Source organism: Amaranthus tricolor, chromosome 1 (assembly GCF_026212465.1).
Source record: "Amaranthus tricolor cultivar Red isolate AtriRed21 chromosome 1, ASM2621246v1, whole genome shotgun sequence".
Classification (NCBI taxonomy): Eukaryota; Viridiplantae; Streptophyta; class Magnoliopsida; order Caryophyllales; family Amaranthaceae; genus Amaranthus; species Amaranthus tricolor.
In genome coordinates, this window is record NC_080047.1 from 40,525,422 (window position 1) to 40,552,596 (window position 27,175).

Consider the following 27,175-nt stretch of genomic DNA (forward strand, 5'->3'; position numbering starts at 1 on the left):
TGTAATCATACTATTAACTAAAAGAACTAGAAAATTTCATGTAGCATCCTTACAATGATTTGCCACATGAAATAATGAAATTAATTAATTGCTATATTTATTAAACTAAATAAGGTAAAGTTGATTTTAACTAATCAAACTAAAATAAATCCATCTATCATACTATTAAATAAAAGAACTGAAAATTTAATGTGACATCCTTTCAAAGATTTTCCATATGGAATAATCAAATTAATTAATTGCTATATTTATTAAACTAAATTGAGTAAATTAATAAATTGCATTTGATCTTGACCAATATCTCTACCATTAAATTATAATTGACTAGTATTTATTTATAGTTAAATTGAATAAATTAGAAAATATATATACTACATCATATATTGTTTATGATTTCTAAAACTACAAAGTTAATTTATTTATATAATTGTCAAAATTAAGTGTTTTTACTGCATAGTATCGCTAGCTTTATTTCTTTTAGCATATTTGCCGATGCTAAAAAAAATCGTGCATTGCACGGATTTCTACACTAATATTATAATATTGTCACTATAATCTAAGAACTAACATCATAATCACTAAACTTGTGATTTTTGATGGGAACTTAATACAAGTACACAATAATGGATCCTAAATATCAACTATGAAAATTCAAGATAAACCAACTGTGAGTTGATTTTATAAAAATAATGAATATCATTATCAAATACTAAATAAAAATTTAGAAACTATAGTACAAGTTTAATTTTATAATTGCACTAATATAGTAGCCATACACAACAATTTTAAAGAATAAATATTATAAAAAATTAAGAGAATGAATTAAAAAACTTGAATTTATTTATAATACTTAAACCAAAATCATAGTCATACATTAAATCTAATTGAAATTGTATATTAAAGATAACTGTATTCAAATAAGAATGTGCATTTGAGAAAATTTGATTTTATTTAAATTATTGAAATTTGGAGCAATTACAAAACTAGGTGTAAATGTATAATAATTGATACAAAGATTTAACAAAGAAAACTTAAGTGGCTTAGTGGTAGTGCTATTGATTTCATTACAACTTTTTGAACTTATGGGATTCAACCTCTTTAGTACCAATTTTTTTTTTTTAATAGGTTTGTATGTGAATTTTAACCTTTAAAAATAATGAGTATTGAATAGGTGGTTGGTAGAAATATTTTGACCTAATTATATACTTCCTCCGTTCCATTTTAGTCGCTATATTTGCATGGGCACGGGTATTAAGAAAAGTGATTGACCTACAGTGTAGCTGATTGTTTACTTTATAGAGTATAGTATTTTATTATTGTTAATTGAAAAAGAAAAAGGAAAAATAGGTTGTTAGGTTACTTTATAGAATATAATATAGTATTTTTTATTATAGAGTATGAGTATAGAGTAGGATTAAAATATGGTAGGTAGAACTTTAAATGATTGTTTTATTACTAAAAATGAAAATATAACAAGTAATATAAAATTGTCAAAAATAAAAAATATAGCAGATATTATGGAACTGAGGAAGTATGTATTGGAATTTGGAGGGCTAGATAAAATACCGAAGTCTTAATTAATGATTGTGTGGAACACAAATAGCGGGTTTAACTTCTGAATCCGACTGATCAAATGTTGTTAGTTGTTACATCTACTTGGCAAATGGCAATGCCGGAGCATCTTGGTCGTTGCTAAATGTAGGTCCCATCTTAATACAAATAAAGTACACTCCAACAAGAAGTTAAACCCTCTAAAAGTAAAATTTCAAAATCTATATTCTTCTACTCTCACTTCAATTAGCATTATTTATAATTTTAATTTTAATTTATCCTATTTTTTATATCATTTTTTTTGAATTGTGACTCACTATTTTTTATAATTTCATTTATATTAAATAACTAATTCAAAAAAAATAACTATCTTTTAATTAAAAACAGACTATATAACAAGTTTTGTATGAGATTATTTCAAAAATGAGCTCATATAGTCAGCTTATTTTCTAATCAATTACTTTTAGATTGTAAGTAATCAATATAAAATTCCACTTTAAAATTAAGACTGTATATATATATTAAGACAACCCAATAAAAATTGTTCAAACTGTATAACCGTCACATTCTAAAATTTGTTATTTATATTTTGAGTAAATCAAAAGGATAGAGTAGTATTCAAAAAAAAAAAATAAAAGCCGGTTCCCTCATCTAGTATTCCCGAGTCTACGTCTTCCACCCTGTCATCGTCCGTACTCTTTCTTTCACTTTCTCTTTCTCTCTCCTCCCAATATCTGATTCCGTCCACTCCACCGTTAACCGGTTAAACCTGTAAATCTCTTTCCAGCACACGTGCCATCCCCCCACTTTTTACCTTCTCGCACGTGCCTCTTCCCTCACCCATACACTACCATTTCTTCCTTCTATCTCTATATGCCAAATGTGTGTGTGGTGCAACAAATAAAAGTTGGAGAGAGAAACCCACCTCAACAAACAAACACTATTTCTTATACTCCATTCATAGCTCCCTTTTTTTTTTCATTATACAAATTCACAAATCATCATGACACTTAAAAATGATTTATTTAATTTAAATCCCACTTTTTCATCTTAATTTCCAAACTTTAATTTACATTTTTTTTTAATATTTAGGATTTTTTTGAGATTATTACACTATAAATCTAATTAATTACAAATTTTTGTGCTTAAATCTTGCACCCATTAAAAAAAAAGTATGAGGATTAGGAAAAGAAAGGTTCCTTTACCTCTTTCACTTCTATCTCCAATACCCCTCACAGATCCTCACCTCTTTAGCCCGTCACCGGTCATGGTGGTGCAAACTGAAGCTCCAACTGCTTCTTCTAATACTGTTAATCATACTTCTTCTGTTAGTATTATCCATGATTCTCAGCCGTCTGATCATTTGACTAACTCATGGTCCTCCGATCTACGCCGTCTGATCGTTGCCAACACAGGTGCTACTCATGATGATGTTATGGTAAGTTGTTAAATTTATTTCCTGTAATATAATAAATTAATTAGGTTGTTTTTTTGTAGTAACTTTATTTTTTTTCTTTTTTTCATGCTTTGAAGAAATTGCACTACTATTCTCCTTTTACTTTACATTTGGTTTTTCATTGAATATATAATATAATAGATTTTTTTTGATATTTGTTCCTAATTTCTTGTTCTTCTTGGGGTTTCAAAAAATTTGTAGGAAGTTAAAGGAGTACTAACTAACAATGATGATGCCAGGTAAGAATTTCCAATTCATCTTTTGTTCTATAATCATTAACTGATTTTTTCCATTCAAATTGAAATTGCAGTATTTTCTCCGAAAAACTCTCACATATATTTGCTTAATATTCTAGTTATTAATGCCACATATAACTATAACATATTCTAATTCTGCAATCATCCGGTTATATTGGAAAAATAAGATATCTGATTCGATATCAAAAAATAAAAGAAAAATTAATTAGTTATCCCTCTTATTATCAGTTGGTTTTAGAATAAAATCCCAACTCACCTTTTATGGCTTATATAGACTTTGATTAAATCATGTACTAATATTAGCTTGTTAAAGCTTGAGAAAAAAGTTAATACATAAAATTCCATTGTTTTATCAAATTTACTTTTTATTGAAATCATTATTATTAATAAATAAAATGTAGTAAAATCAAAAAAAAAAATAGATATATATAAAAGTGGGGAAGGTGTTTTAATGAGAGGTTTTGGGCTAGAGCCACCATACCTTCCACATCTAATCTCATATAGTCATTTTCTATAATTTGGTTATCTACCCAAAAAATAAAAAAAATAAATAAAAAAAAGCGTGGTTTATTTTAGTACACCAATGTGGTGGATGTTAACATGGGGACGATGATGGTCCCCATCAAAATACATATATTTCTCTCTCATTTCCCTACTTAATATTACAAATTATATAATTTGCACCCACCTTCATCTTCAATATATATGTCCATATAAGTATTATAAATTTTCTCAATTTGTTCTTTTTGTGTTTCAATGTCTGGCTTTGAATTTATGGGATCTTCTGATTTTTAGCAACGTAAAGTTAACAACAACAAAGACTACTATTGGTGCAGCTCATCATGTATCTACCTCCAATTATGAAGGTATAACACAATTTTCATGCATCTTTGACAATACATTTTTTATTTTTTTTAATACGAGATAGACTAGACAATTCTTATAATTTGCAACGAAAGAGGAAAAGTCCTTGACTATTCAACTTACATGCCTATGCATTCATCGTCTCTCACATAGAAAAGTTAAGTGTAACTATTAAAAAGACTAAGGATATTATATACTTTATGTTAGAGTATATGATATATTCTAAGATCTTAATTAAAAACGTAAGTTGATGTTTAAATCCTATGATATCTATTAGTTGATAATTAAAACCTTATGATATGTTATATGTTAGAGTATATAATATAATATATATTCTTAGGCCTCAGCTAAAAGGTTAAGCTGACGGTTTAGACTCAATGCATGATATACATATTTTAAACACTATTTTTCGTGTCTTTAGTTGCACTCAAATCAACTTTTGTAGTACTATTTATTATTTTATGATCTTTTACATGTTGCAATTATTATATATAAAAAACAAAAATAGTCACATGAGATTTTATTTTATTCATCTCGTTACATATTTTCATAACATTAAACTTTTATAATGCTTAATTGGGTATAACTCTTAACAAACACATTAGATTGCGTTATCTGCATAAAAAGGTGTTTGGGTGCAAATAAAAAACGGAGGAAGTATATTATTTTGATCATGATGATTGATATATTGATGTTTTTGTTAATATTTGTTGGGTTAATTTAGAAGAAGGAAGATGGTGTGAAGGTGATAAAGCGATTCCTTTAAAGAAACGAAGAGGAATGAGCTTCAATATTAATAACATTGTCGAAACCTCGACTGAAGAAGAAAAAGAAATAAAACCGAGCAAGAACAACAATAATAATAATGTAAGTGTAAAGAAGGGAAACAGCAAAAGAGGAAACACAATAATGGAAGGTTCTAGATGTAGTCGTGTTAATGGAAGAGGATGGAGATGTTGTCAACCAACACTTGTTGGTTATTCTCTTTGCGAGCATCACTTAGGAAAAGGAAGACTTCGAAGCATGACAACTAATGCAGGTTATTATTAATTCTCTCTTTCTAATAAGCTATTAAGGGTGTTAGACAAAATAATTTATTTGACAATTTTAGCTTATTCCGATATTATTAGAGGATTGGGTGGTCAAACCAGTCAATGTTAATATTTGGTAAATTAGCTGGTTGAAACAGCTAATTATTGTTATGAATAAGCTGTTTTAAACAAGTTGCTCCTAGTAGCGGGATTAAAATCAGCCGGTCAAACCAAATAATAGTAAAATCAGCTAGTCAAATCAGTCATTGTAATCAACTATTAACTACCAACTATTAACTACCAGCTATCAGTCGTTTAACACTCCCATAATTTCTGGGTCGTTCACATAAATTCTTCTTGTGTGTTGATTTTGATTTTCTATTATCTAAGCCGTAAATCTGAATTTATGCTTGATGTCCATTTTAATTCACTCTTGCCCTCTAAATGATATGTTTGGTCTTATTTGCTTTTGTAGAATAAGAACCTATGGTCCGACTTTCTATCTTCTTTATCAATTCATTATTACCCATTCTTAATATATATGCCTAAAATATTTCTAACGATAAATTATTTACTGTGACTTACTGACTTTGTACCTTTTGGTTTTTAATACTAAGTACACTTTATTGTTAATTTGTATTTTATTTTTAATTTATAAGTTAAAACATAGTCAAATGAGATCTTGTTAGATTCATCTTAAGAAAAAGCTTATTAATATTAACCTTTTTATAATTTGTCTCAATAATTGTCTGGGCAAACATGCCCAAACCAAGTGGACAAATTCGCGGAAACAGAGGGAGTAATATGGAAACATCTTTCTAAATTTATAAAATTAAAATTAATGTTTAGACCATTGTGTAAAAATAAGGTTGGGCGTGACGTGATGTAAAGGATTTCAAAACAAGTAAATAGATATTTTTCGCGTTGTACAAGTGTTAAAAAAATCGTCTTTTCGACTTTATTAAGGTATATCTTATGATTTAACTGATATTTAGGCGTTACGATAACTGTACCACTTTTGTTACCGCACCACCATCAATTCCCTTATCATGATGGTGGCCGTCTACACATTTTTAAAATACGTTCAATTTAGACAATATTTTATCCAATGCAGGTGTAAAGGCAAAATCTTCAACCACTAAGAAGAGGAGCAGAAATATCAACAATGAAGATCAAAAAGTGGAGCATGAGAATGATCATAATAAGAAGAATGAAAGAACAACGATGAAGCTTGGAATAGTTAAAGCTAGATCATTAAGCAGTTTATTGAGTCAGACAAACACCATTAATATTGCAGGAGATAATGATCATGCAAGTCCACATCAGCATCAGCAGACTGTCAGTAATTTAGATTATTACTGATATGAAGTACTAAAATACTTGTAACTGATCGTGATATCAATTTCAAATATAATGAAATGACAAAAATATATACTAGCAACTAATTGTGAAATACTGCAAATGAAGTATATATTAGTCGTCCGTACTACTCATTTTTTATTATTTTAAAATATGAAAGTGAAAGATGTAAAATGAGTGTGACGGAACTGAATTTGATCATGAGGTTAGAATTACTATCTACTTGTATTTGAATAATATAATGAGTTTTTGACATAAACATGGAATACTACTTATTTAGTATATACTAAAATACTATTTGTAGTTGCTTATCTGATCTTCTGTAATTATCAAGAATTGGTGCAATGTCAGTTGTGTTTTCAGTGCTTGATATGGTTTCATATAACAAATATTCTACGTATTTATTTAGTTAGACTTAATTAAAATAACTATAAAATTTTGTTTTATCTCAATTGAAAAATAATTGATATATTAATTTTCTAAATAAAATTTAGGTTTAATTTTCAGATAATTTTTCTAAGTTTTTGACCTACACTATAATTTATGAAATTTTCTCTTAATTTACTTAGTTTTCATGCACCCATTTGTTGAATCTTTTTAATAATTTAAAATTTTTTTTATTATCTTTATTTAAAATACTTTCAACCTATGTAACTCAGACTCTTTATTTTGCTTTACGTATCCGTGTCCAATTCTTTTATAAACTAAATGTTCACCAAAACTACAAACAAAAATCTCGTTCATTGGTCAATAGTACTAATAAGTAGTAGTAGGTAGTTTTGTCAATAACATTAGAGTTGTCTCACGTCTATATCCATACATATTCGATAAGAAATCTGAAATGGGCCACAAAATGGGGGCTGTGCGTGTTCAAGATCATGTAGAACACGACTATAATCGGCTCCGCTTGTAACTAATTAATGGTGACAACTAATTAATGGTGACATATTCAGTAAAGAACTTTTGATTGGTGTGACATAAAAGCTATAGACTAAAAAGACTTTTGGTAAAATCAGAAGAACTTTAGCTGAGATTTATCTTCGTTATTCTGCCGCAGTTCTTTTAATTGCTCGTCCAATCTCCATTTTTCCACATTATTAGGAAGTTGATTCTACATATCCCATCTTTTGTTTGGGAGAATGAACAGAAAGACTTTTAAATCAACATTATCTTGATTTTTTAAGGGATGCAATGTGATTATTTAGAATTTTGAATGAGTATTGCATCTCTTCGAGGATTTGATAATAAAACAAAGGTGGTTGTAGATGCCTAATTTATATCCTTAACAATATGTACGTGGTTAAAGTTCAGTGATTAAAGTTATAGAAATAAAAGTTAAAAATTTATAATTTTAGTCTTCATATAAATAAGCACTTCCTTTGTCTCATTGAGATTATAATGTTTTTCTCTTAGAAACTCTCACATAAATTTATGTAATGTTGCAATCTCAATAAGATATATATATATATATATATATATATATATGAACACATATTATATATATTTTATAAGTTAATAGACTCATTATCCTGAAATAGTATCCATTTAAAACAAATAACTACAATCATAACTTGTTTTTGTTATTATATACTAATAATTTACTAGCGTAAAGGCCTTCATTAGACTATAAGAAAGCAACACAACATGACGATGACTATCACTCCATTGATTTGACTAAGCCCTCCAACGAAAATATGAAAAGAAAAAAGAAAAAGAAAGAAATTAATACTCCTTTTGTTTATATTAAATTTATCTTTATTGTTGTTCTTTGTTTTTCTTGGTTTTCAAAATATATGGTGAAGATTTAATGTTATAAATACACTTTGTTACAAACTGCGAAAAATATATAATAAAATTTAATATTTTAAAAAAAATCTAACAAAATCTTACATGTATATTATTTAACTTGTAAATATCGATAAACTAATGTGTATAAAATTTCTCTCTTATTGGATAAAATATTTACTTGTTTTTTACCTAATTATTTTTCTTTTTTATTTTATATGTTTTTTTTTATTTTAGGATTAAGGGGCCAAGTTTGTATGCATGGTTAGATGCAAGATGCGGTTTTAGTTTCACCCGATCCTTTTCGTGTAGGAATCTCTTATTATTCTGAGAATCATTCTCGAGTCGATGAACTTTTTGGCCGTTTACTTCTTTATAAATATGGATTACCGCCTTTCTTTCCCCACCAGCCCAAACCATAGTTTCCTATGAGTGGGAGACACCGGTATGATAATAATGATAATCATCATAATCATTATAGAATTTTTCAATTTGAGGATAAGACCTAGCGAAAAAAAGTACAAATTATTTTTTTACTATTATAGGATAAATTAAGAGAAGGAAAAAATTAGATAACATACCAACCTAAAATATTTCTTAAAAAGTAATAATTACTCTCCAATAAAAACAATACCCAATTCTCAAATACACATCATCATTACTTAGCATAACAATATTGAACAATTGGAGTATGTTATACACTTATAGTTCACACTTTGCATATGGACATATGCACGTATACCGTATACGCATTATGCATATTCCATCGACGTGGTTGATGATTGCATGGTATACTATTACCGTTTTGTTCGTACAAGGTTAGAATCTAGTTTTTAATTATACCTATAATTTATAGGTCATTCCTATTCCTATATATATATATATATATATATATATATATATATGACTAAATTATACTCCCTCCAATTCAAATTACTTGTCCCATTTTTTTATTAGGTAAATTCACTTTAGTTGTTCCATTTCCTTTTTTGACATAAATTTTTTACCAAACTATCCTCATTCCCCCATGCATTATTACCAAAATACCCCCACTTAACTTACTTATCTATACTAATTAACCCTCCCCAACATAATTAAGACATTAACTTTCCCTCCCTTTTCCATAAAACCCACCCCTTCCCTCACTCACTAATTTAACTTAACCCTAAAATTGATCTCCTGTGTTCATCTGCCTCTTTATCTTCATCTTTCTGTGTTCATTCTTCATTTTTGAAGATGAACATCATCATCTTCATCCTTCGTTCTCTTCGTCTTCATCCTTAGTTTTCCTCTCTCTCCTCTTCATCACTCTCCTCAGTGATTTAACCTATCCCTAATAAATCCTAAAAGTAGATTTGGGTTCACCTCTCTCTTTCCTCTATGATCTTTCTTCATAGATCTGGTTTTTTGAGGAGTATGGATTCACCAAGTTCGTGTCTTTCATGGATTTCTTCCTCCGAGGAAATGACTTAGTGGGTCCTCCTAATCCTTGGTTTGACTACTACCAATATGTCCTTCCATCTCCTATTAATTCTGTGGAAACGGATCCTAATTGGGGAAAGGAGTTGAACTCAAAGGATGAAGAAATAGAGGGTATGTTTGATTTACAACTAGATCTACAAGATCTTTATATTGAGGATTTTTTCCCCTCTTCAGACGAAGAGTCACTTGATGATACTGATCTGAAGCCTAATTTTGATGATGTTCATGGTCCCTTCTCTCGTATGTGGATATACACAACCTTTTTGACTTATGATGATTTCGGTATTGTTTTGTTTGTTTTTTGTTTGATATGCATGTTTGTGGTTTGTGATGATTTTGAGACCCTGTGTTTGTGTTTGCCCTATGATTTTTTTTGAGGGTATAAGTTTGATTTGTAGCTGCAAAAAACCCTAAAAACGTGTTGTGCCACCAATCTTGGCTTTTAAGGGAATAAGCCACCAAACATGATGTTTAGAAGGCTATTCTCTAACCAGATTCAGGAGGCAACATGTAGTGTTAGGGTTCTCTGTGATGAGAACAGTTGTTTCTTTTGCTTCTTCATTTGTTGCTGGACTTTGATGTTATTCTTGTGATGTATGTGCTGGTGCTGGTTCATCATCTGTTGTTGTTGCTGCTGTTCCCCTTCCTGATTCATCATTTGTATGTGATGTTCCTTCTCCTACTTTGTAACACCCTTGAATTTTCGACCCTTTAAATGGAACCAAAACCGCAAGGGAACGGAGAAAATTAGGGTGTTACATGAAAAATAAAATATAGAAAATAAAATAAAGAAAAGGAAAAGAAAAAAAAGGGTAAAGTTTGATTGATTTAATTAAAGGGATTATAGAAAAACTTCTAAACAAAATCGTGCGGAAATTTCAGCAGCATCTGCCTTGAAATTGGACGCACCAAAAGAAATAAACAAGCAATAAAACATAATAAAGAAGAGGCATCAACAGCCTTGTAACAAAAAATCACGGCGGAATGATCATCGCCAAATTCTCTGTCGACATGCTAAGCATGGATCGTGGTTCCCATGTAAACACTTGGGTTTTCAAAAACACAACCAAACTTTACAAGCCATTCAAGCTAAAATAATGAAATATGAAAGGTCGTACGAAATAAACCTTTGCAGCGGAACGAATTACATCAAAAAGAGGGCATGTGCCTCAACCCAAAAACATAAACAATTTAAATGCAAAGAAACCACATGTAGCGTCAAAAACAGATATAAAAATTCCATGCTTCAAGGTTCTCACTCATTCCCCCCGTATGCAATGCAAGGAATCTCCAAAACATGCAAGATCTATCTATGATACCCCTGCTGCTCTACGTAAGGTCATAGACCAACGTGTCATAGCAGGGCCATCAAAGACGAGCCATCAACAAAGAAAAAAACAGTACACGTCAGCAACTAACAACATGTTATATATATAACCAACAATCAACTTCAACAAAACAAGGTGAAGGAGACATTCCAATGTGTAAGTATTAACTCCAACTACTTCTCATTTCTATGTGCTTCTAAATGCTTCACAATTATCTACCTCTTCTTTGGTTTCATATATTCTCTTATGTGACAAAAGGCCACCATATTGGGGTTTGCAAGACCCATATGGTAACACCTCAGCCAAGGATGGTGACGGCCATGCCAGCGCCCAATGACAAAGTATGATCATACCCCCGTACAACGACCATATACAGATGATTCATGCCTCCGGAAACTAAACCAACTGGGGTACTAATCCAGTGGAGTCACAATAAACAACCAAATTAATATCTCATCAATAAGGGACTCATTTCCATTCACAAAACATAATTCAAAGCTTATCAATAAGGAATCATTCCCATTCCATCTCATATAATCCAACATTCTACTCTCGCGAAATCAAAACCCATTTTTTATCATCTCTTCAAATCGATCCACACTTGAAACACTAACTTAATAATGTTAATAGCAAATCATAGTCAACATAACTCATATAATATTGTTTACGCAAAGAAAACATATTCAAGATGCATGTAAGAGTTAGCTACTGCGTGTACTTACCTGCAACTGCAAGATAACAAGTCACAATAATAACATCGAAATTACGCCCCTCTTATAAACCGGGCACCTATATACGTTTAAAGTAAGACTAGTAAGTATACTTGACTTCCTTTAGAAGCTACTTGCTCTACTAAGTACCCAACCAAAATTGACACTTATTCGAAAGAAAGGAGGTGGGCTAAATAAACAAAATGGAAGGGTAGGACTATGAGCATTTTTATAGTATAATGTGTTTAATGCGAGTATTAAAATATTTTGTTGGCCGAGAAAAGTAGAAACTAGAAAAACTAGCATACGCTGGACCAAAGCTGGCGAGACAAAGACAACGAAAATAACACCACAAGTTCATAATATTACTCTTAACTTTATCTAAGCCTTTTTAGCAGAAAAATTATCGAAAATAATTTAATTTTTATTTGTTTATTATAAATAATTTCACTAATTGATTATCTTTTAATAATTTTATCTTTAATATGTATTTGATTCCAGCATACACATCAGGAAGGGAAAGTGGGCTGTGGTATTCAGAGTGTTAGAGTATATAACATATTTTAGAACCTCAACTATTAGTTTAAATTTTTAGCTGAGATGATTCCTTGACATGGTATCAGAAGTCAGTGTGACAAGAAGTTACATATTCAAATCTAAACCACCCCTCATTTAAAGTTGAATATTTGAATCACCCCTGTTTTTACATGTTTTAGTTATGATTTTCCGATCATATTAGGAATAGGTCACATGAAATTTAATGCTTTTATTGGGGTTGGCTTGTTGTAATCCAAATCCCAATTTGAGGCCATCTCAGAATATCATTGTGTGAACAACAATTTAGTAGGCTTAAAAGTCATATTATCCCACTAGCACCAGAGGTCAGCTCAGAATGTTTCATTTTCTATATGTTTGCAAGCTCCGTTTTCTACAATTTAAGAAGACTATCAAGGATAGGCCAACTATTACCTACACGATCATCTCATAAGTGTTACTATATGGGAAAGACACTTGAAAAATGAATTTACAAGTTTACAATTACAACTTATAATAAACTATTATAATTATAATATAATCTAACATTTGAGGATTCGGTACAGAAAAGTCGTCATAAAATGATACTTAAATCAAGGCGTAATATTTTACTTTCCTATTAGAGTTTTTTCACACATATAGTGCTTGGCAATTATTTAGTAAATACGCTAATGAGATACAACAGTTTACATATATTATACATATATTATACTTTCTTCGTTCTGAAATAGTCGCTACGTAAGAGTTATTGGTACAATTCATCTTTCAAGCTTAATTTATATACTGCAGCTATTGTGTTAGAAAAAAAATATAGTCAAGTGAGATCTTGTTTGGATCGTCTAATTGAATTCTTTCATAATATCAAAATTTTATAATTTTTAGGTAAGCATTGCTTAAGATATAATTGATCAAAGTTACACATTGAATTGCGTAAGAAGTGAAATATAACAAGTATAATGGAACAGAGGAAGTAGTATTATAAAAGAAAAGTGAATTAAGTAGATAATATTATAGAAATATGGTTTAAGAATTTGCAAGAAACCTTAAATCATAAGTTGTAAAGAGAAAATCAAAAAAATTATATTGGGGCAACTTCAAATAAATGATTCAATCACTATTTATAGAGTTGAACCAATGTCATAAAACAACGCTAACCTTTTAAAATAGCGCAACCCTTTACAATAACCTTTGAAGCAAGATATCTCCTTGTCTCATATAATGAATAAATGACACATTTGAATACTCTAAATAATCAACAATAAGAATATGCAAATAACTCAAAAATTAGAGATGAGTATGAAACAAATCTCATACAAAGCCCCCTAACACTAGGTTTTTTTTAATTATTATATCTAATATATTAATTTAATCTTTTAATATTTATAATTATTATAGTGAAATTAGATTGATTAACAAAAGCATAAAAATCTCATAAATACCAAAACAGAAAACCCTTACCAACACAACTAGATAGAAAGCCACAAAAACACTCGGCAGTCGTTTAGCCAAATCAACAAAACCCTAGGCCAATTACCAGTCCGTAAAAGATGAAATATCAATAAAAATCAAGTCAATCGGCAATAATATCTCCTCCGATTTTGCTGAATCTTTCCACAAATAATAATCTTTATCATATACAAGATAAAAAAAAACACGCGGAATATCGTGGAGTTTAGGGCACGCCCCTTCCTCCCTTCATTGATTCATTATCGACGAGTGTATAAATAATAAGAAATACACGTACAGGATAGAATGTTCCCGGGTAAATTACATCCTTGACCGAAACATGCACAATCTATCAATCTAACCAGAACTACAAACATCCGAAACAGCTCCAAGATACATCGCCCTAGGTCAGGATGGCTGCGCAGAAATCTCGGCAGTAGAATGTTAATGGCAAGCTGCAGTGTACAACAGCCTGTAAACTATTTCACCGTGATTGCAGCAAAAACCAACTGGCATATTTCCGCTTGGTTAAAAACTCAGATTGCATGCAGCCCTATGAGGATGGCATAAAAATTTGTTCATTTGAATGCAAGTCGAGTTTTTTAAGCTCCTTATAGTCCAAGGTATCACGACCGTGCAGTTACCCTGAAGCTAATAAAATGCTCAACATCCTAAAGTGCATAATAATAGATATGAACCCTAATCCAATTCAGGAAAACGAATAAATCATTTACCTAAATGTCATGACTGTAGATGATAATCCAGAGTGAATGCATGTATATCCGAAGGGCTGGTTCCAGGTCTGCCAACAAAATCCAGATCAGGAATCAGGATACTTCATATGACCCACAAAGGAAACAGCAACAAAAAACGAAATGGCAACACAAATGTAAATTTTATCTGTTCAATCTAATAGTTTCATATATTGTAAATTTCATCTGTCACAAGGGTTTGATTCTCATCACCTACACAAAGGATTAATTCCCTCTCCTCCCCCTAATTCTCTTACCAGTAGGGATTCTCTGCCTACCCTTCTGCTTGTGTGGAATAAATCTGGACCAGTAATGATTCAGTTCCCAATATAAACTTGAACACTGAAAGATCATTTGGGACAGTAGACAATCAAAGCGTATCTCGGAGAAACTGAGACTTCTAACCAACCAATTCTAGCAAAGCTAGATGTGACTAGAAAAGGATCACAGAAAGCATAAAACTGATCTAAACCTCTTCTGCAAAACTGAGCCACCAAACAGACCAGCTTCAAATTCCAACACCACCTTGAGCACCCCAACACACACACACACAAACAACTTCCAAGTAACACAGGGGCATCTTGGGTAACACTAAAAACAGGGGAAAAAGGAACACAATTTGTTTACAGCTATTTCTCCCTCAAGGTAGTTTTCAGTGGACCTTTCACACCGTGATTCAGACGGCATTTCACTCTCATCAGTCCTCCTGCACACTCATAACTAAGTCCCAGAATGGCCAAGTCTCAGTCAAATGCCTTCAAGTAAAAACCAGGGAATGTACCAGTAAAAGTAAAAATTCATTCCAGCCTATATACAGCCAAAGCTCATGTTTCCTCGTCTTTTATTTAGTTTGCAACGTTTCCAAATTTCAAAATTCAATCCAACATATCTTTGGGACAAAAATAAGCAATGGCCTTTAGCATTTTACGAGAATTCAGGTGAAAACAAAAAAGCTGGAAGTTGCTTGCAAATCCAATAAGCTACTCCTTTCATCTAGAAGTCTGCTACATTTGAACCCAAATGTGAGCTTTTACCCAGCACAGCTCCAAAGTAACTTCCTCAAAATGTCATATAGCAATGGGGTCAAAAGAAAATAATTCCTCTATGCTCATTATTAACATAATTTTGCGGAAAATCATTATTTTAAAATCACAAATTTGGGTTCAAATTTCAAAACCCCAACTTTTAGATATTATTTAAAAATTCTAACATTTAGAGGCATCTTATTCTAAAGATCTCAACTTAAAATATTACGTAAAAATCTTAAATTTTTTTAAAGAAATTCAAAAGAAAAATATATATAGACTAATAAAACGATGATGCATATTCGTTTTTACCTCTTATAGTGGTCATCAATAGGTTATGTGTATTAAAAATAAGATACCCCTAAAGTTGAAATTTTATAATTAGAGCACCTAAAGTTGAGAGTTTTAAAATAAGATACCTCTGCATGGCAATGTTAAAAATTATTTCACTACTAATGGCTCATTATAAGTACTCCCTTCAATCCAATCAGATTCAAGAATTGGGTTAGGGCCTTAGGGGCGTATCAAATAATAGATCGAGAGAAAAAAAGGAATGAGATTCAAGAGAAAAAAGTCACAGAAAGTATCAGGTCAGAGAGGAAAAAAAAAGGAGTGAGCTTGCTAGAAAAGAAAAGCAGGAATTGTAATTGCAAGGCATCAATCATAAGTACGCAAGCTGATATGGAATGTATTTTTATCAGCAATAAATTCTGTTCCATGGCATGACTTCTGTGACCTTGGATGCTTTCAGTTCAATCCTATTTTCCTTCACTAATAGCAATGTGATGTTCTCATTCCATTTGCATTATTTGAAGTCTTCAGAAACTCCTAGTATTTATCAATCTTTATAAAATCGGTCCTACTTCCAAACTCGGTTGTTGTTTTCCTTTCACCCACATCCTCAGTAATTGTACCACCAAAAAAACATGCATTCTTGCTCTTACGTTTCCAAGTATTATTGCAGGGGAACAGGAATGAGAATCTTTAAACCACCTTCATATTCCTGGTGGAAAAGGTTAGGACTTATAACTTGCGGAATTGAGTCTCCAATCCAATGATCCATGTATGGAAGTGTGTGTGAGAGGGGGGCGGGGGGTAGGGACATAAATAATTAAGTTTGAGTTCTCCAAAAAAAAACAATTAACAGGACTATGGAACAGGAGAATGAGAGTGTACACAGAATGAAAAGAACAGCAATAATGAAGTTCGGAACAAGCAGGAAAAGTGAGTCTAAAACTGCGTGGCTTCTCTACAAAAAAATTAGATTCTATAATACACTGATGATGGATCCATATACAGAAAGAATGAAAAGAAAGGAGAGTAACTAATTATGATATTACCTTTTATTGATGGTGCCATAATGAAATTTGGGTTTACCAGCTTTCATATCTTCTATGTACTGAAACCAGAGGCATAAGTCAACAAAACTTATATATCTTAATCAGTTAAAAAATTTTTGAACCACACCATCCAGTTTTACTATACCAGTTTAAGAGTCACGAGCATTGATGAAAATGCCAGAGAATCCAAAGGTAATTCGTCCAGGGAAAAAAGTCGACACTCAATTGACTCAGGGCCAGGTGAGAAATGTGGCTTCTTGAGCTTAGCCAGAAAAATGATGTAAGTCTGTTGCAAGAAGAGATTGTTACAAGACCAGTACAACAGGTAACAAGGATACATGCTGGAAAGACAAACGTTCCTTCCTTACTTGTCCAATAAGGGGAATGTCTAATTGAGCATATGGGGACATAATTTCAACTTCTGCACCCGCTTCTTCATAGGTCTCCCGCATAGCTCCTTCTGCAGCAGACTCGCCCATTTCCATGAAACCAGCAGGAAGAGTCCTATAAAGATCAAATTCAAAGGTCAAAAACAATGATGATACATGTGAAACAAATATGATTGAAATCACAGTGAATATTTTTCATTCTTGTATCATCAACCAAAACACCCTCCTAAAAACTCACCAACGACCAAAAGAAGGTTGAATGTTACGCTTACAAAGAAGGATCTTGTTCTCATGTTCAATCAAGCAACCCACAACCTGGAAGAAGTTAAACACACATTATTGCATAACACATTTACGAATGAAAAACACAAATTATTAGTGATATCAATCCAAATCAGAATACAACATTCAACAACAGACATTCACCTTAATCTGTCACAAAATGTGCCCCTACCCCAGTTCCCAACCAAATCTATCCTCAAGTTCGCCGCAGACATAACGTATATCATGAAGAGGCTTGAAGTTTAACATCTTTCAAGGACAACAAAGAATGAATCATTCAAGATGCATGGTAACATTGAAGGAAATGAAAATAAGAAGTTATAACATTTACATAGCATCACAGCCATGAGGATCAGCATTATGTTGTACATCTTGCTTACAATATACTAAAAATGGTTGAAGAGTATAGGTCTTTCAACCAGCCAAATTTGTAAGCAACTAAAGAGCCAATAACTCTCACAACTGATACACACCATCTCCAATAAAAAGACAAAACTAAGTTAACACATATATTTCCCATTACCCCAATGCCAAAGGGCTCCCACCTAAGCGGGGTTTTAAAGAATCATATGTACACGACCTTACCCTTGAAAAAACAAAAAAAATTGTTTTCGATATTTAAAAACAAAAGACACCACTATGCTAGCTGCTGTGACCGCATGGCTTTCCCAGTAATGCTGTAGTAGAAACTGGCAGCAATGATAAATTGGTACCATGATAACGACTTGAAACTGCAAATTAGATGTCTTGGGTCTTTCAAAAGTGAATTGAGTAAAGTGATGTTAAACTATCTATTGGAAATTTTGTTAGTTTGATTTGAAATTTTCAAAATAACAGGAAGATGAAACAAAATTATCATAAACAACATGAAAGAGGAAAAGCCATGCATTCCTTTATGTTTCTCGTCCTTCCAATAGTCCCATCGCTCCAGCCCTTCATCGTCTCTCTTCTATCCCACAGGGCGACAAGACACGAAAGCCTGGGGATTCTTCATCCTTTATTTTCATTTGTCTCCTTCAACATCTCTAGACCAATTTATAATAAACATCTCTAGACTATAATGTTGGGCTTTTAGAAAGGATCATAATAGAAAGATGGGAGTAACGGAAATGCAAATACTTCGATGGATGAGTGGGCATACCTTGAGGGATATAATTAGAAATGAAGATATAAGAAAGGGTTTAGACTTGCAAATATTGAGAAAAAGATGAAAGATAATCTTTTAAGATGGCTCGGGCATGTGCAAAGACGAGGTATTATCGAACCGGTAAGGACTATTGAAAGCTGGAGCTCGGAAGACTTAGAAAGAGGGCGAGAAAGACCAAAGCTGACTTGTTGGACATGAGGAAAAGCATAAGGATGACCTAGACTTACAAATTGAGATAGTAGAAAATCAAAATAAATGGAGACGAAGAATCCAGGTGGACGACCATTGAAACTGATACATCGGTTCATGTAGTCGACCCTAATCTTTTGGAAATTGAGATTAAGGCTTTGGCATTGTTGTTGTTGTAAGGAGAGAAGAATTTAATGGAAACTCTGAACCTATAAAACTTTTTAATAGACCCAGGAACTTAAGCAATTAGACGGTTTAAGCTTCTGCATCAATTATATTTTTAACACAGTATCTATCTATAAACAACCTAATTTTGAGTTGATATGCCATATATCCCAACAAACTAGTGAAACCAAGAAGACACAAATTGTTTTATCTCAAGATCTATAGTTTCCTAACTACATTCTTATTTAACTATAAAATTTTGGAACTGGATCAGTAGCATTATACCATTTTAGGATTCTGATAAGCAATTTTTCCACATGAAGTGCAAATTGCTCTCATCTTCTCATCTCCATCAGGTATTTCATTCTTGGTAGGGCTACCACACCATTGACAAAAATTAACTTTACGAATATTTCCCTGCATAAAACAACCATGAACAAAACCGGATAAGGGAATAGTCAACAAAAGATTATCTATTTTGCTGTGGTTCTTCAAATCTTTAATAATGAGAGCAAAACTTCAGGAATAGTGAACAAATAAAAATTTTATTAAAAAAGATCATTAGAAAAGCAGGAGATCTATGCAGTAAATGTTAACTTGCTTTGTGTTCAAAGAAGAGCTTTTGAAGAAGACTGCTTACTGAGCCAGATGAATGCCAAGACCCATTACAAATCTATGTGTAATACTTAAACGATTTAAATTGATTCTGCATAGTGTCATTGACATTGATATTTAGGGAATCGTTTAGCAACCAACAAACTAATCCATTAAAACTCAACTGTCTCCATCACAAAAAAAATTGAATAGCCAGGAATGCCCATAAGATTAATCAGAAACACATTTGTATTAAACAGAAACCAATCATGATTTATGGTCAAAATAACCTATATATCCATTTCAATTAAAACTAACAAATTTTCTCCAAACAAAAACTATCAAAATTTTCAGCCAATTAAAAATGATGCTTCCGTTGTCGACAAAAATGATGCTTTCATCTTTACATATACTCTTTCCATCCCTTAATTTTCTGCACTTGGATTTAGCACGAAGATTGAGAGTAGAAATAAAGGTTTTGGAAGTAGATAGAAAGAAAACAGTAAGCAAAGCGAAGTATAATGAATTGAAATCACGAGAGAAAAAGATGAATGAAGGAGATAGAAGAGGGCCAAGTGTTAGTGTTTACAATGCTGTCTTTAAATAGAGGTGCGCATGAAGTTTCCAAATCAACAGACTAGGGACAGTGTGATGCTAATTGAAAATAATTGCTACTTACTAGCAAATTAAAACCCCTCAAGGATTATCGGATTATATGTTGCTGTAAAAAAAATACCTAAACAAAAGCACCTATTATTTTAGGATATTTGTTATAGCGGACCATTCAATTAATCATAGTACCAGAGATGAATTCTCCGCAAGATGACATAAGCGACTTTTAGTCTAACCAAAAACAAAGAAATTTCATAAAAAAAGAATCCAAGTTTGATACACATATACAAATGCGGACACCAATATGAAAATCCTAGTAAAATAGATTGAGTATACTGCATTGCTGCAGTTAAACACACAGAACTTCTGGGAAAAGAAAGTTAACACTCGGAAGTCAACCTACACTTATGGTAGACAGTTATTCTTCATCAGGCAGGGAAAAGCCCAATAAAATTATGAAATAGAAAAGAAGAAATGCATATGCTCAAACAATCCCACAGCCAAACGTTACAAATAATCCATGACACCATAAGCTCACTTACCGAACGCAATTAATGTACTTAAGTTTGCCGCGACTATTTAAAAGTTGAAAGACTTTGAATCTTTGTTTTCTTTAGTATGTTCAATTTCATTCTATTAACTAGCTGAAGTAAATGCATATGATGCCTTAAGTCTTACACTGTGTTTGGCTAGAGAGAAATGAAGGGAAAGAAAGGGGAGGGATTTGGAATGATGAAAATCCATTGTTTGGATAACAAAAAGGACGGGGAGGGAATTCGAGGGAGAACATGGACAAATTTTGTTAATAATACAATATCTCCTAAAGTGGAAAGATTTGGAATAGAAAACCCATTTTCATTTATTTTCCCTTCCCTTCCCTTCTAAACAAACAAAGTGCATTCTTCCCCTTTACCCCTTCCTTTCCCCTTTTCTTCCCCTTACGTTTCTTTATTTTATTTTCTAATTTGTTATCCAAACATAGTGCTAGTATTGAAACCAAGGTGAAGAAATTGAATTCTAGGCTACTTAGGCAAGCACATAGAGATCGGAAGCAAGGAAGATTTTGAGCTCATAGCAAGCATCACAGGCGCTCAAACAAGGGTCTATGTTTGGGTGAGCACACTCGCTTGGGGAAACAAGCCTAGCAAGAGGCCCATCTTTGTAATTTTTCGCCTCTATTTAAAATTCTAACTGAAACCTTACGCTTTGGGATGATTAGTATAAATAGATCTCATTAGTCTTAGAATATTTAATCACAAGAAAACCCTCCAACCTAAATAAATTAAACCCTTGGAAATCTCTATTTCTCTATTGTAATTTTTTGAAGTTCTTAAGTAAGAACTCCTTTGTTTATTCATCAATCAATAAAAGGAAGCCATGAAGGAGGACGTATCCAAGTTGGGTGAACCTCGATTAATTTTATTACATTCTTTTAATTCATGCGTTATTTTTCTCAATCTTTGTGCCCGAGCGAGTATTAACTATGCTCAAGCAAGCAATTCTCGGCCCTCGGGCGATCAAGCCTAGCATGAACCTCATCTTTGCGATTTTTCGATTATTTCGAATTGGAACCTAATGCTGAAGACGTTTAGTATAAATAAATTCCACTATTATTCAGAGTAATTGATACAAGAAAACCCTTTTGAGTCTAGCATAAACACATTAAACCCATAGATATCTCTATCCATAGTAATTCTTTTAAGTTCTTTAGCCAAGAACTCCTTTGTTTATTCATCAATAAGGACATAGCCCAAGTTGGATGTAATTGTAGGAAAGTAAATATTCAAATATTATAGGAATATTTTTTATTCTCTTTGATTTGTATGATTATTCTTATTTCCTTTTATTAGCATTCTCAATCTTTTATAAGTAGGAACCTTTGTGTTCAGTTATGATTAATACAAAATCAGTATTCACTGGCCAAGACTCTTATTTCCACGTAATTATTTTCTTCATGGTATCAGAGCCGATGGTGTTTTCCAGCGACCTTTTACCGGTCCACCATATCGGTGTTCATCATCTTCCCAAAGAAAAAAAACTTACCTAAAATGAAAATTGGAATCCGCTTAATGTCACCGACTCCATTGTTGCAACCAAAGTGGTTAAACCCCAACAACGGAGTCTCTGGCACCGGAAACCATTTTCAAATAAAGAACCTCACAAATGGTGTAAGGAAAACAACCCGTTTCACAGGTCAAAAACATAGATCAAACATTTTAAAAAAACCAAACGCGTTTATAACGCGTTTTTTGCTCATTCAACGAAGCATGAAATTTCCAAATCATATCCCTCACCACAGGGGCCGCCGCCTCTCGGTCCGGTGGCAAAGCACATCTAACCACTACTGCGTATTCCTGCATAGAACCACCAAACAAAAATGTGGTGAAAGGGGGAGGTATGGTTGGAAAATCGATCGTTGCCCATGGTACCAAGAAAAATTCAGAATTTGAAGAGAAGGAGGTGGTAGAGTTCGAAAATAGGAAAGCAAATCTTGAGAAAATGATTACAGTCATCGAAAATGGGAAAGCAAATATTGATAAATTGAACACAGTAATCGAAAATGGGGAAGTAAATTGTGGTCTTCTAGCCAAAACAAAGGAAGGGCATTTTGGTCTTTTAGCTGAAAAAGTAAAGTTCAGGCAAAAATCAATTTGTGGAGTTCATGAAAAAGTGGAGTTTGGAACAAACCAACTTTTTTAAATCCGTCCAAATCCCACGAAAAGTGGGTCTTCTTTGAACTCAAACCCATTCCCTTTGGATTTTTGATTGTGGGGCAACAAACACCATGACTTATGATCTTTCGGATATTATTTCTCTCACTCTCACAAACCGTACTTTATTCAAACGCCCAATGGGGAGTGTGTTGGTGTGACTAAGTCCGAGACTGTTGATATTGCCTCCTCCATTCATTTAAAAAATTGTCTTCTTGTTCCTAACCTATCTCATAAACTGTTATCTGTTAGTCAATTGACTAAAGAATTTAATTGTACTGTTATGTTCACTTCTGATAGTTGTATTGTGCAGGATGCTCAAACAAAGACGATCATTGGACATGAACTGAACGAGGAGGTTTGTACTATGTGGATTAGACGACTCAACAAAGTCAAGCTATGCTTACTTGCGGTTCCCCTGCTCATCAACTCTGGACATGGCATCGTCGCTTAGGTCATCCTTCTCTACCTTACTTAAAACATTTGTTCCCTTCCCTTTAAAACACTATTATGTATCTGGATTGTGAGTCTTGTGTCTTAGCGAAAAGCCACAAACACTCATATTTGCCGAGTTTGACTCGTTCTACAAGTCCCTTTTCTTTAATACATTCTAATGTGTGGGGGTCTGCTCCTATTTCTGCTACTCATAATTTCTCTTATTATGTTTTATTTGTGGATGATTGTACACGTATGAGTTGGGTGTATTTTTTGAAACACAAATCTGAAGTCTTTTCAGTTTTTGTCACCTTTTATAACATGCTTCAAACTCAATTTCATGCTAAACCACAAATACTTCATTCTGATAATGGGGTGAATACATTAATTCAGCCATAAAACATTCTTTCTGACCATGGGATGCTCCACCAAACTTCTTGTCCAGACACACCACAACAAAATGGGATTGCTGAGCACAAAAACCGCACATTACTTGAAATCACTCAAGCCCTTTTGATAGAGTCTCGTGCTCCAGCTTCTTTTTGGCCTGAAGCAATTGCTACAGCTACTTATCTTACCAACCGTCTTCCTTCAAAACCCCTACAATACAAAACTCCCCTTGAAACCTTGGGATCTTTTGTCTCTCTTCCCTCTTCTCATTCCTTACCACCTCGTATCTTTGGATGTGTTGTTTATGTCCATCTTCCCAAACAAACTAGAACCAAACTTGAACCTCGAAATAAAGTGTGTTTTTTTGGCTATGAAGTAAATCAAAAGGGATATCGATGTTTTGACCCTCTACATAACAGGATGTATACCACCATGGATTGTGACTTCTTTGAACAATCCTACTACTATACCCAGCCTAGTCCTCAGGGGGAGACAGTTAGTGATGACCTAAGCTGACTTATATACCCAGCTATGATTGATCCAAACCTAAAAGAGCAGGTAGGCGAGACTACCGATGTTGTTTCTGAAGTCATAGTATCTCTTCTTCAATTCACTCCAGTCCCTTCTAATGAGCATCCAACTGAACAAGAGGTAACACGTGAACCCTTAATTGATATATCTAATGAAGATGTGCCTAGTGTTGATATTCCCAACAAATGAGTTACCTCCCAGAAGCACAAGAGGTGTTCCTCCTAAGAGATTTGTCTCAGTCAGCAGTAGCCTTCAACATCTCCCTGTGTTCCGATGTTCTTCCAACAATCACAGAAGAAGCTCTCCGGGATCCGAAGTGGAAAAGAGCAATGAAGGAAGAAATTTCTGCCCTTAACAAAAATGAAACATGGGAAAAATGTGAATTGCCAAGAGGAAAGAAGACAGTTGGGTGCAGATGGGTATACACAATCAAATATTTGACTGATGGTACTATTGAACGGTACAAAGCAAGATTGGTAGCACAAGGGTATACTCAGACCTATGGAGTTGATTATTCTGAAACTTTCTCACCAGTAGCTAAAATTGACACAATTTGGGTTCTATTCTCAACAGCTGCAAACAAAGATTGGCCACTATACCAGTTCGATGTGAAGAATGCTTTTCTACATGGAAAAATAGAGGAAGAGGTGTATATGAAAGCTCCCCCAAGTTTTTCAAGTGGTTTTTCTCCCGAAGAAAGGTGTAAACTAAAAAAAGCTTTGTATGCTTTAAATCAATCTCCAAGGGCATGGTTCGGGAGATTCACTGCAGCTATGACAAAGTTTGGTTATAAACAAGCAACTCTGACCATACTTTGTTCCTTAAGAGACAGAATGATCGTATCACGTGCCTAACCATCTATGTGGATGATATGATCATTACCGGAGATGATGAAGAGGAAATTATGTGCCCTAAAGAGGCAGCTATCTCGAGAATTTGAAGTGAATAACTTAGGACGACTGAAGTATTTCCTTGGCTTTGAAGTATTGAGATCAGGAGGAGGTATCTTCATTAGCCAACGGAAGTATGTTTTGACTTGCTAGCTGAAACAGGTATGCTAGATTGTAAACCTGCAGAGACACCTATTATAGCTAATTATGGCCTTCAGATGATCAAAGGAGAAAAATTGGCAGACAGAGGGCAATATCAGAGAATGGTAGGAAAACTCATCTATCTCTCACACACGGCCTGACATTGCTTATGCAGTTGGAGTAGTGAGCAGGTTTATACATCAACCACAAGTACAACATATGACAGTTGTAATGAGGATTCTGAGGTATTTAAAAGGTACAAGTAGTAGAGGCATTTTGTTCAAAAAGAATGATCACTTAGACCTTCTAGCCTACACAGATGTAGATTGGGCAAGAGATCGAGATGATAGGAGATCTACTTCAGGGTACTTTACATTAGTTGGGGGAAACTTGGTTACAGAGTAAGAAGCAAAAGGTTATGGCTTTATCAAGCGCAGAGGCAGAATTTCGGGGCATTGCAAAAGGAGTAACTTAAGTCATATGGCTAATGAAACTCCTAAGTGAATTAAATTTCCCACAGAAGAAGGCATGCAAATTGTTCTGCAATAAAAAAGCAGGAAGTATCTCTGAAAACTCGGTTCAGCATGATCGAACCAAGCATGTTGAGCTTGACACACTTCATAAAGGAGAAACTTGAGAAACAGATTATAAGTCTTCCCTTTGTAAGATCGAAAGATCAACTAGCTAACATCCTTACAAAGGTTGTTACATCAGAAGCATTTGAGCAAACAGTGTGCAAGTTAGGTGTTGGTGACCCGACGACTTAACTTGAGGAGGACTGTAGGAAGAAAGTAAATATTCAAATATTATAGGAATATTTTTTATTCTCTTTGATTTGTATGATTATTCTTATTTCCTTTATTAGAATTCTCAATCTTGTATAAGTAGGAACCTTTGTGTTCGGTTATAATTAATACAAAATCAGTATTCAACGGCCAAAACTCTTATTTCCACATAATTATTTTCTTCAGTATTGGGCTGTGTTTTGTGAGTGATATTATTGAATTAATTAATTAATTCTTCATTATCTTTTTCAATCTTTGTTTTCTAGTTTTCAATATTCACGCATAGCGCTTCCCTCAGTATCAAATTCTAGGGTTAAAAATTTGAATTAATGCTAAGTTAATATTAACAATCCAGTAAACTTAAACCAATGGCACAAAATTTAAATCAAAATAACTAACAAGCTCACATCAATTACACAAACATCGCATTTCCAACAATTAAAACAAATCCAGTTCCCAAATCCCAAACATTCCTCCAAAACATTCAAATCAAAAAAATTGAAATTTTTACCGAAGAAATCGGAGAATCAGAAGAAGAAGCACTTGAATTCGACTCATTCCGTGTAGACGACATCCTGAAACCTGTGAAACAATGAATTCTGGAAAATGATAATGATGGAGATTTGGGGAAAGTAAGTGAGGATGATGACAAGGAAATTGCGAAAAATCTGTTGCGTTGGAGTACAATTTGATTAACCAGGAACCCAGAAGATGATGAAATTGAGGAAGAAGCAATCATCATCTGCACAATTTTTAACATCTCTATAAACAATTTTGTCTGGATTTATATTCGCATCTTTCTCCGGATTATTACTCTATGTTGTTAGTTGACTTGAAAAGTAACAGAATTGGATTTTCAACTAATAGTATCTTTTCTACATTTATAGTTTTTTTTATATGAATTAGAAGCAGAAGAAAAAAAATCTTGAGCATAGCATATAAATTATAGCAAAAACTTAGACGAGACGGTCTCATTATGTGAGACTTTTAATTT

The 27,175-nt window shown here is 32.9% G+C and overlaps 2 protein-coding genes across 4 annotated transcripts; one reads left to right on the forward strand and one right to left on the reverse strand.

Annotated features, from left to right (window-relative positions):
- The first annotated feature begins 2,374 nt into the window (after window positions 1–2,374).
- On the forward strand, window positions 2,375–6,831 carry LOC130814993 (uncharacterized). Its single transcript, XM_057681312.1, has 5 exons — window positions 2,375–2,989; window positions 3,209–3,246; window positions 4,060–4,130; window positions 4,853–5,167; window positions 6,274–6,831. The coding sequence occupies exons 1-5, from the start codon at window positions 2,726–2,728 to the stop codon at window positions 6,519–6,521; spliced, it is 936 nt and encodes a 311-aa protein (XP_057537295.1). The 5' UTR covers window positions 2,375–2,725; the 3' UTR covers window positions 6,522–6,831.
- A 7,091-nt stretch (window positions 6,832–13,922) lies between these two features.
- On the reverse strand, window positions 13,923–27,098 carry LOC130814999 (nudix hydrolase 23, chloroplastic). 3 transcript variants are annotated; one of them, XM_057681323.1, is made up of 8 exons: window positions 26,693–27,098; window positions 19,378–19,509; window positions 17,548–17,624; window positions 17,289–17,424; window positions 17,066–17,206; window positions 16,921–16,979; window positions 14,538–14,605; window positions 13,923–14,454 (listed from the first exon to the last, which is right to left on the reverse strand). In XM_057681323.1, exons 1-7 carry the CDS (start codon window positions 26,939–26,941, stop codon window positions 14,545–14,547), a joined length of 855 nt encoding a protein of 284 aa, XP_057537306.1. In that variant the 5' UTR covers window positions 26,942–27,098; the 3' UTR covers window positions 13,923–14,454; window positions 14,538–14,544. The 3 variants fall into 3 exon arrangements, with proteins under 3 accessions (XP_057537306.1, XP_057537315.1, XP_057537309.1); XM_057681332.1 differs by having other exon boundaries at window positions 13,923–14,356; window positions 26,693–27,075; XM_057681326.1 differs by having other exon boundaries at window positions 13,923–14,448; window positions 26,693–27,075.
- Window positions 27,099–27,175: the final 77 nt, after the last annotated feature.

Excerpts from the sequence above, each read along its gene's own strand:
- LOC130814999 (XM_057681323.1), bottom strand. The coding sequence starts at position 26,941 with ATGTTAAAAATTGTGCAGATGATGATTGCTTCTTCCTCAATTTCATCA. Across the intron at positions 19,510-26,692 it reads CTGATTCTCCGATTTCTTCG|GGAAATATTCGTAAAGTTAA; the intron begins GTAAAAATTTCA and ends TGTTTTATGCAG. Across the intron at positions 16,980-17,065 it reads TGCTCGTGACTCTTAAACTG|TACATAGAAGATATGAAAGC; the intron begins GTATAGTAAAAC and ends CTCTGGTTTCAG.
- LOC130814993 (XM_057681312.1), top strand. The coding sequence starts at position 2,726 with ATGAGGATTAGGAAAAGAAAGGTTCCTTTACCTCTTTCACTTCTATCT. Across the intron at positions 2,990-3,208 it reads CTACTCATGATGATGTTATG|GAAGTTAAAGGAGTACTAAC; the intron begins GTAAGTTGTTAA and ends AAAAATTTGTAG. Across the intron at positions 4,131-4,852 it reads ATCTACCTCCAATTATGAAG|AAGAAGGAAGATGGTGTGAA; the intron begins GTATAACACAAT and ends GGGTTAATTTAG.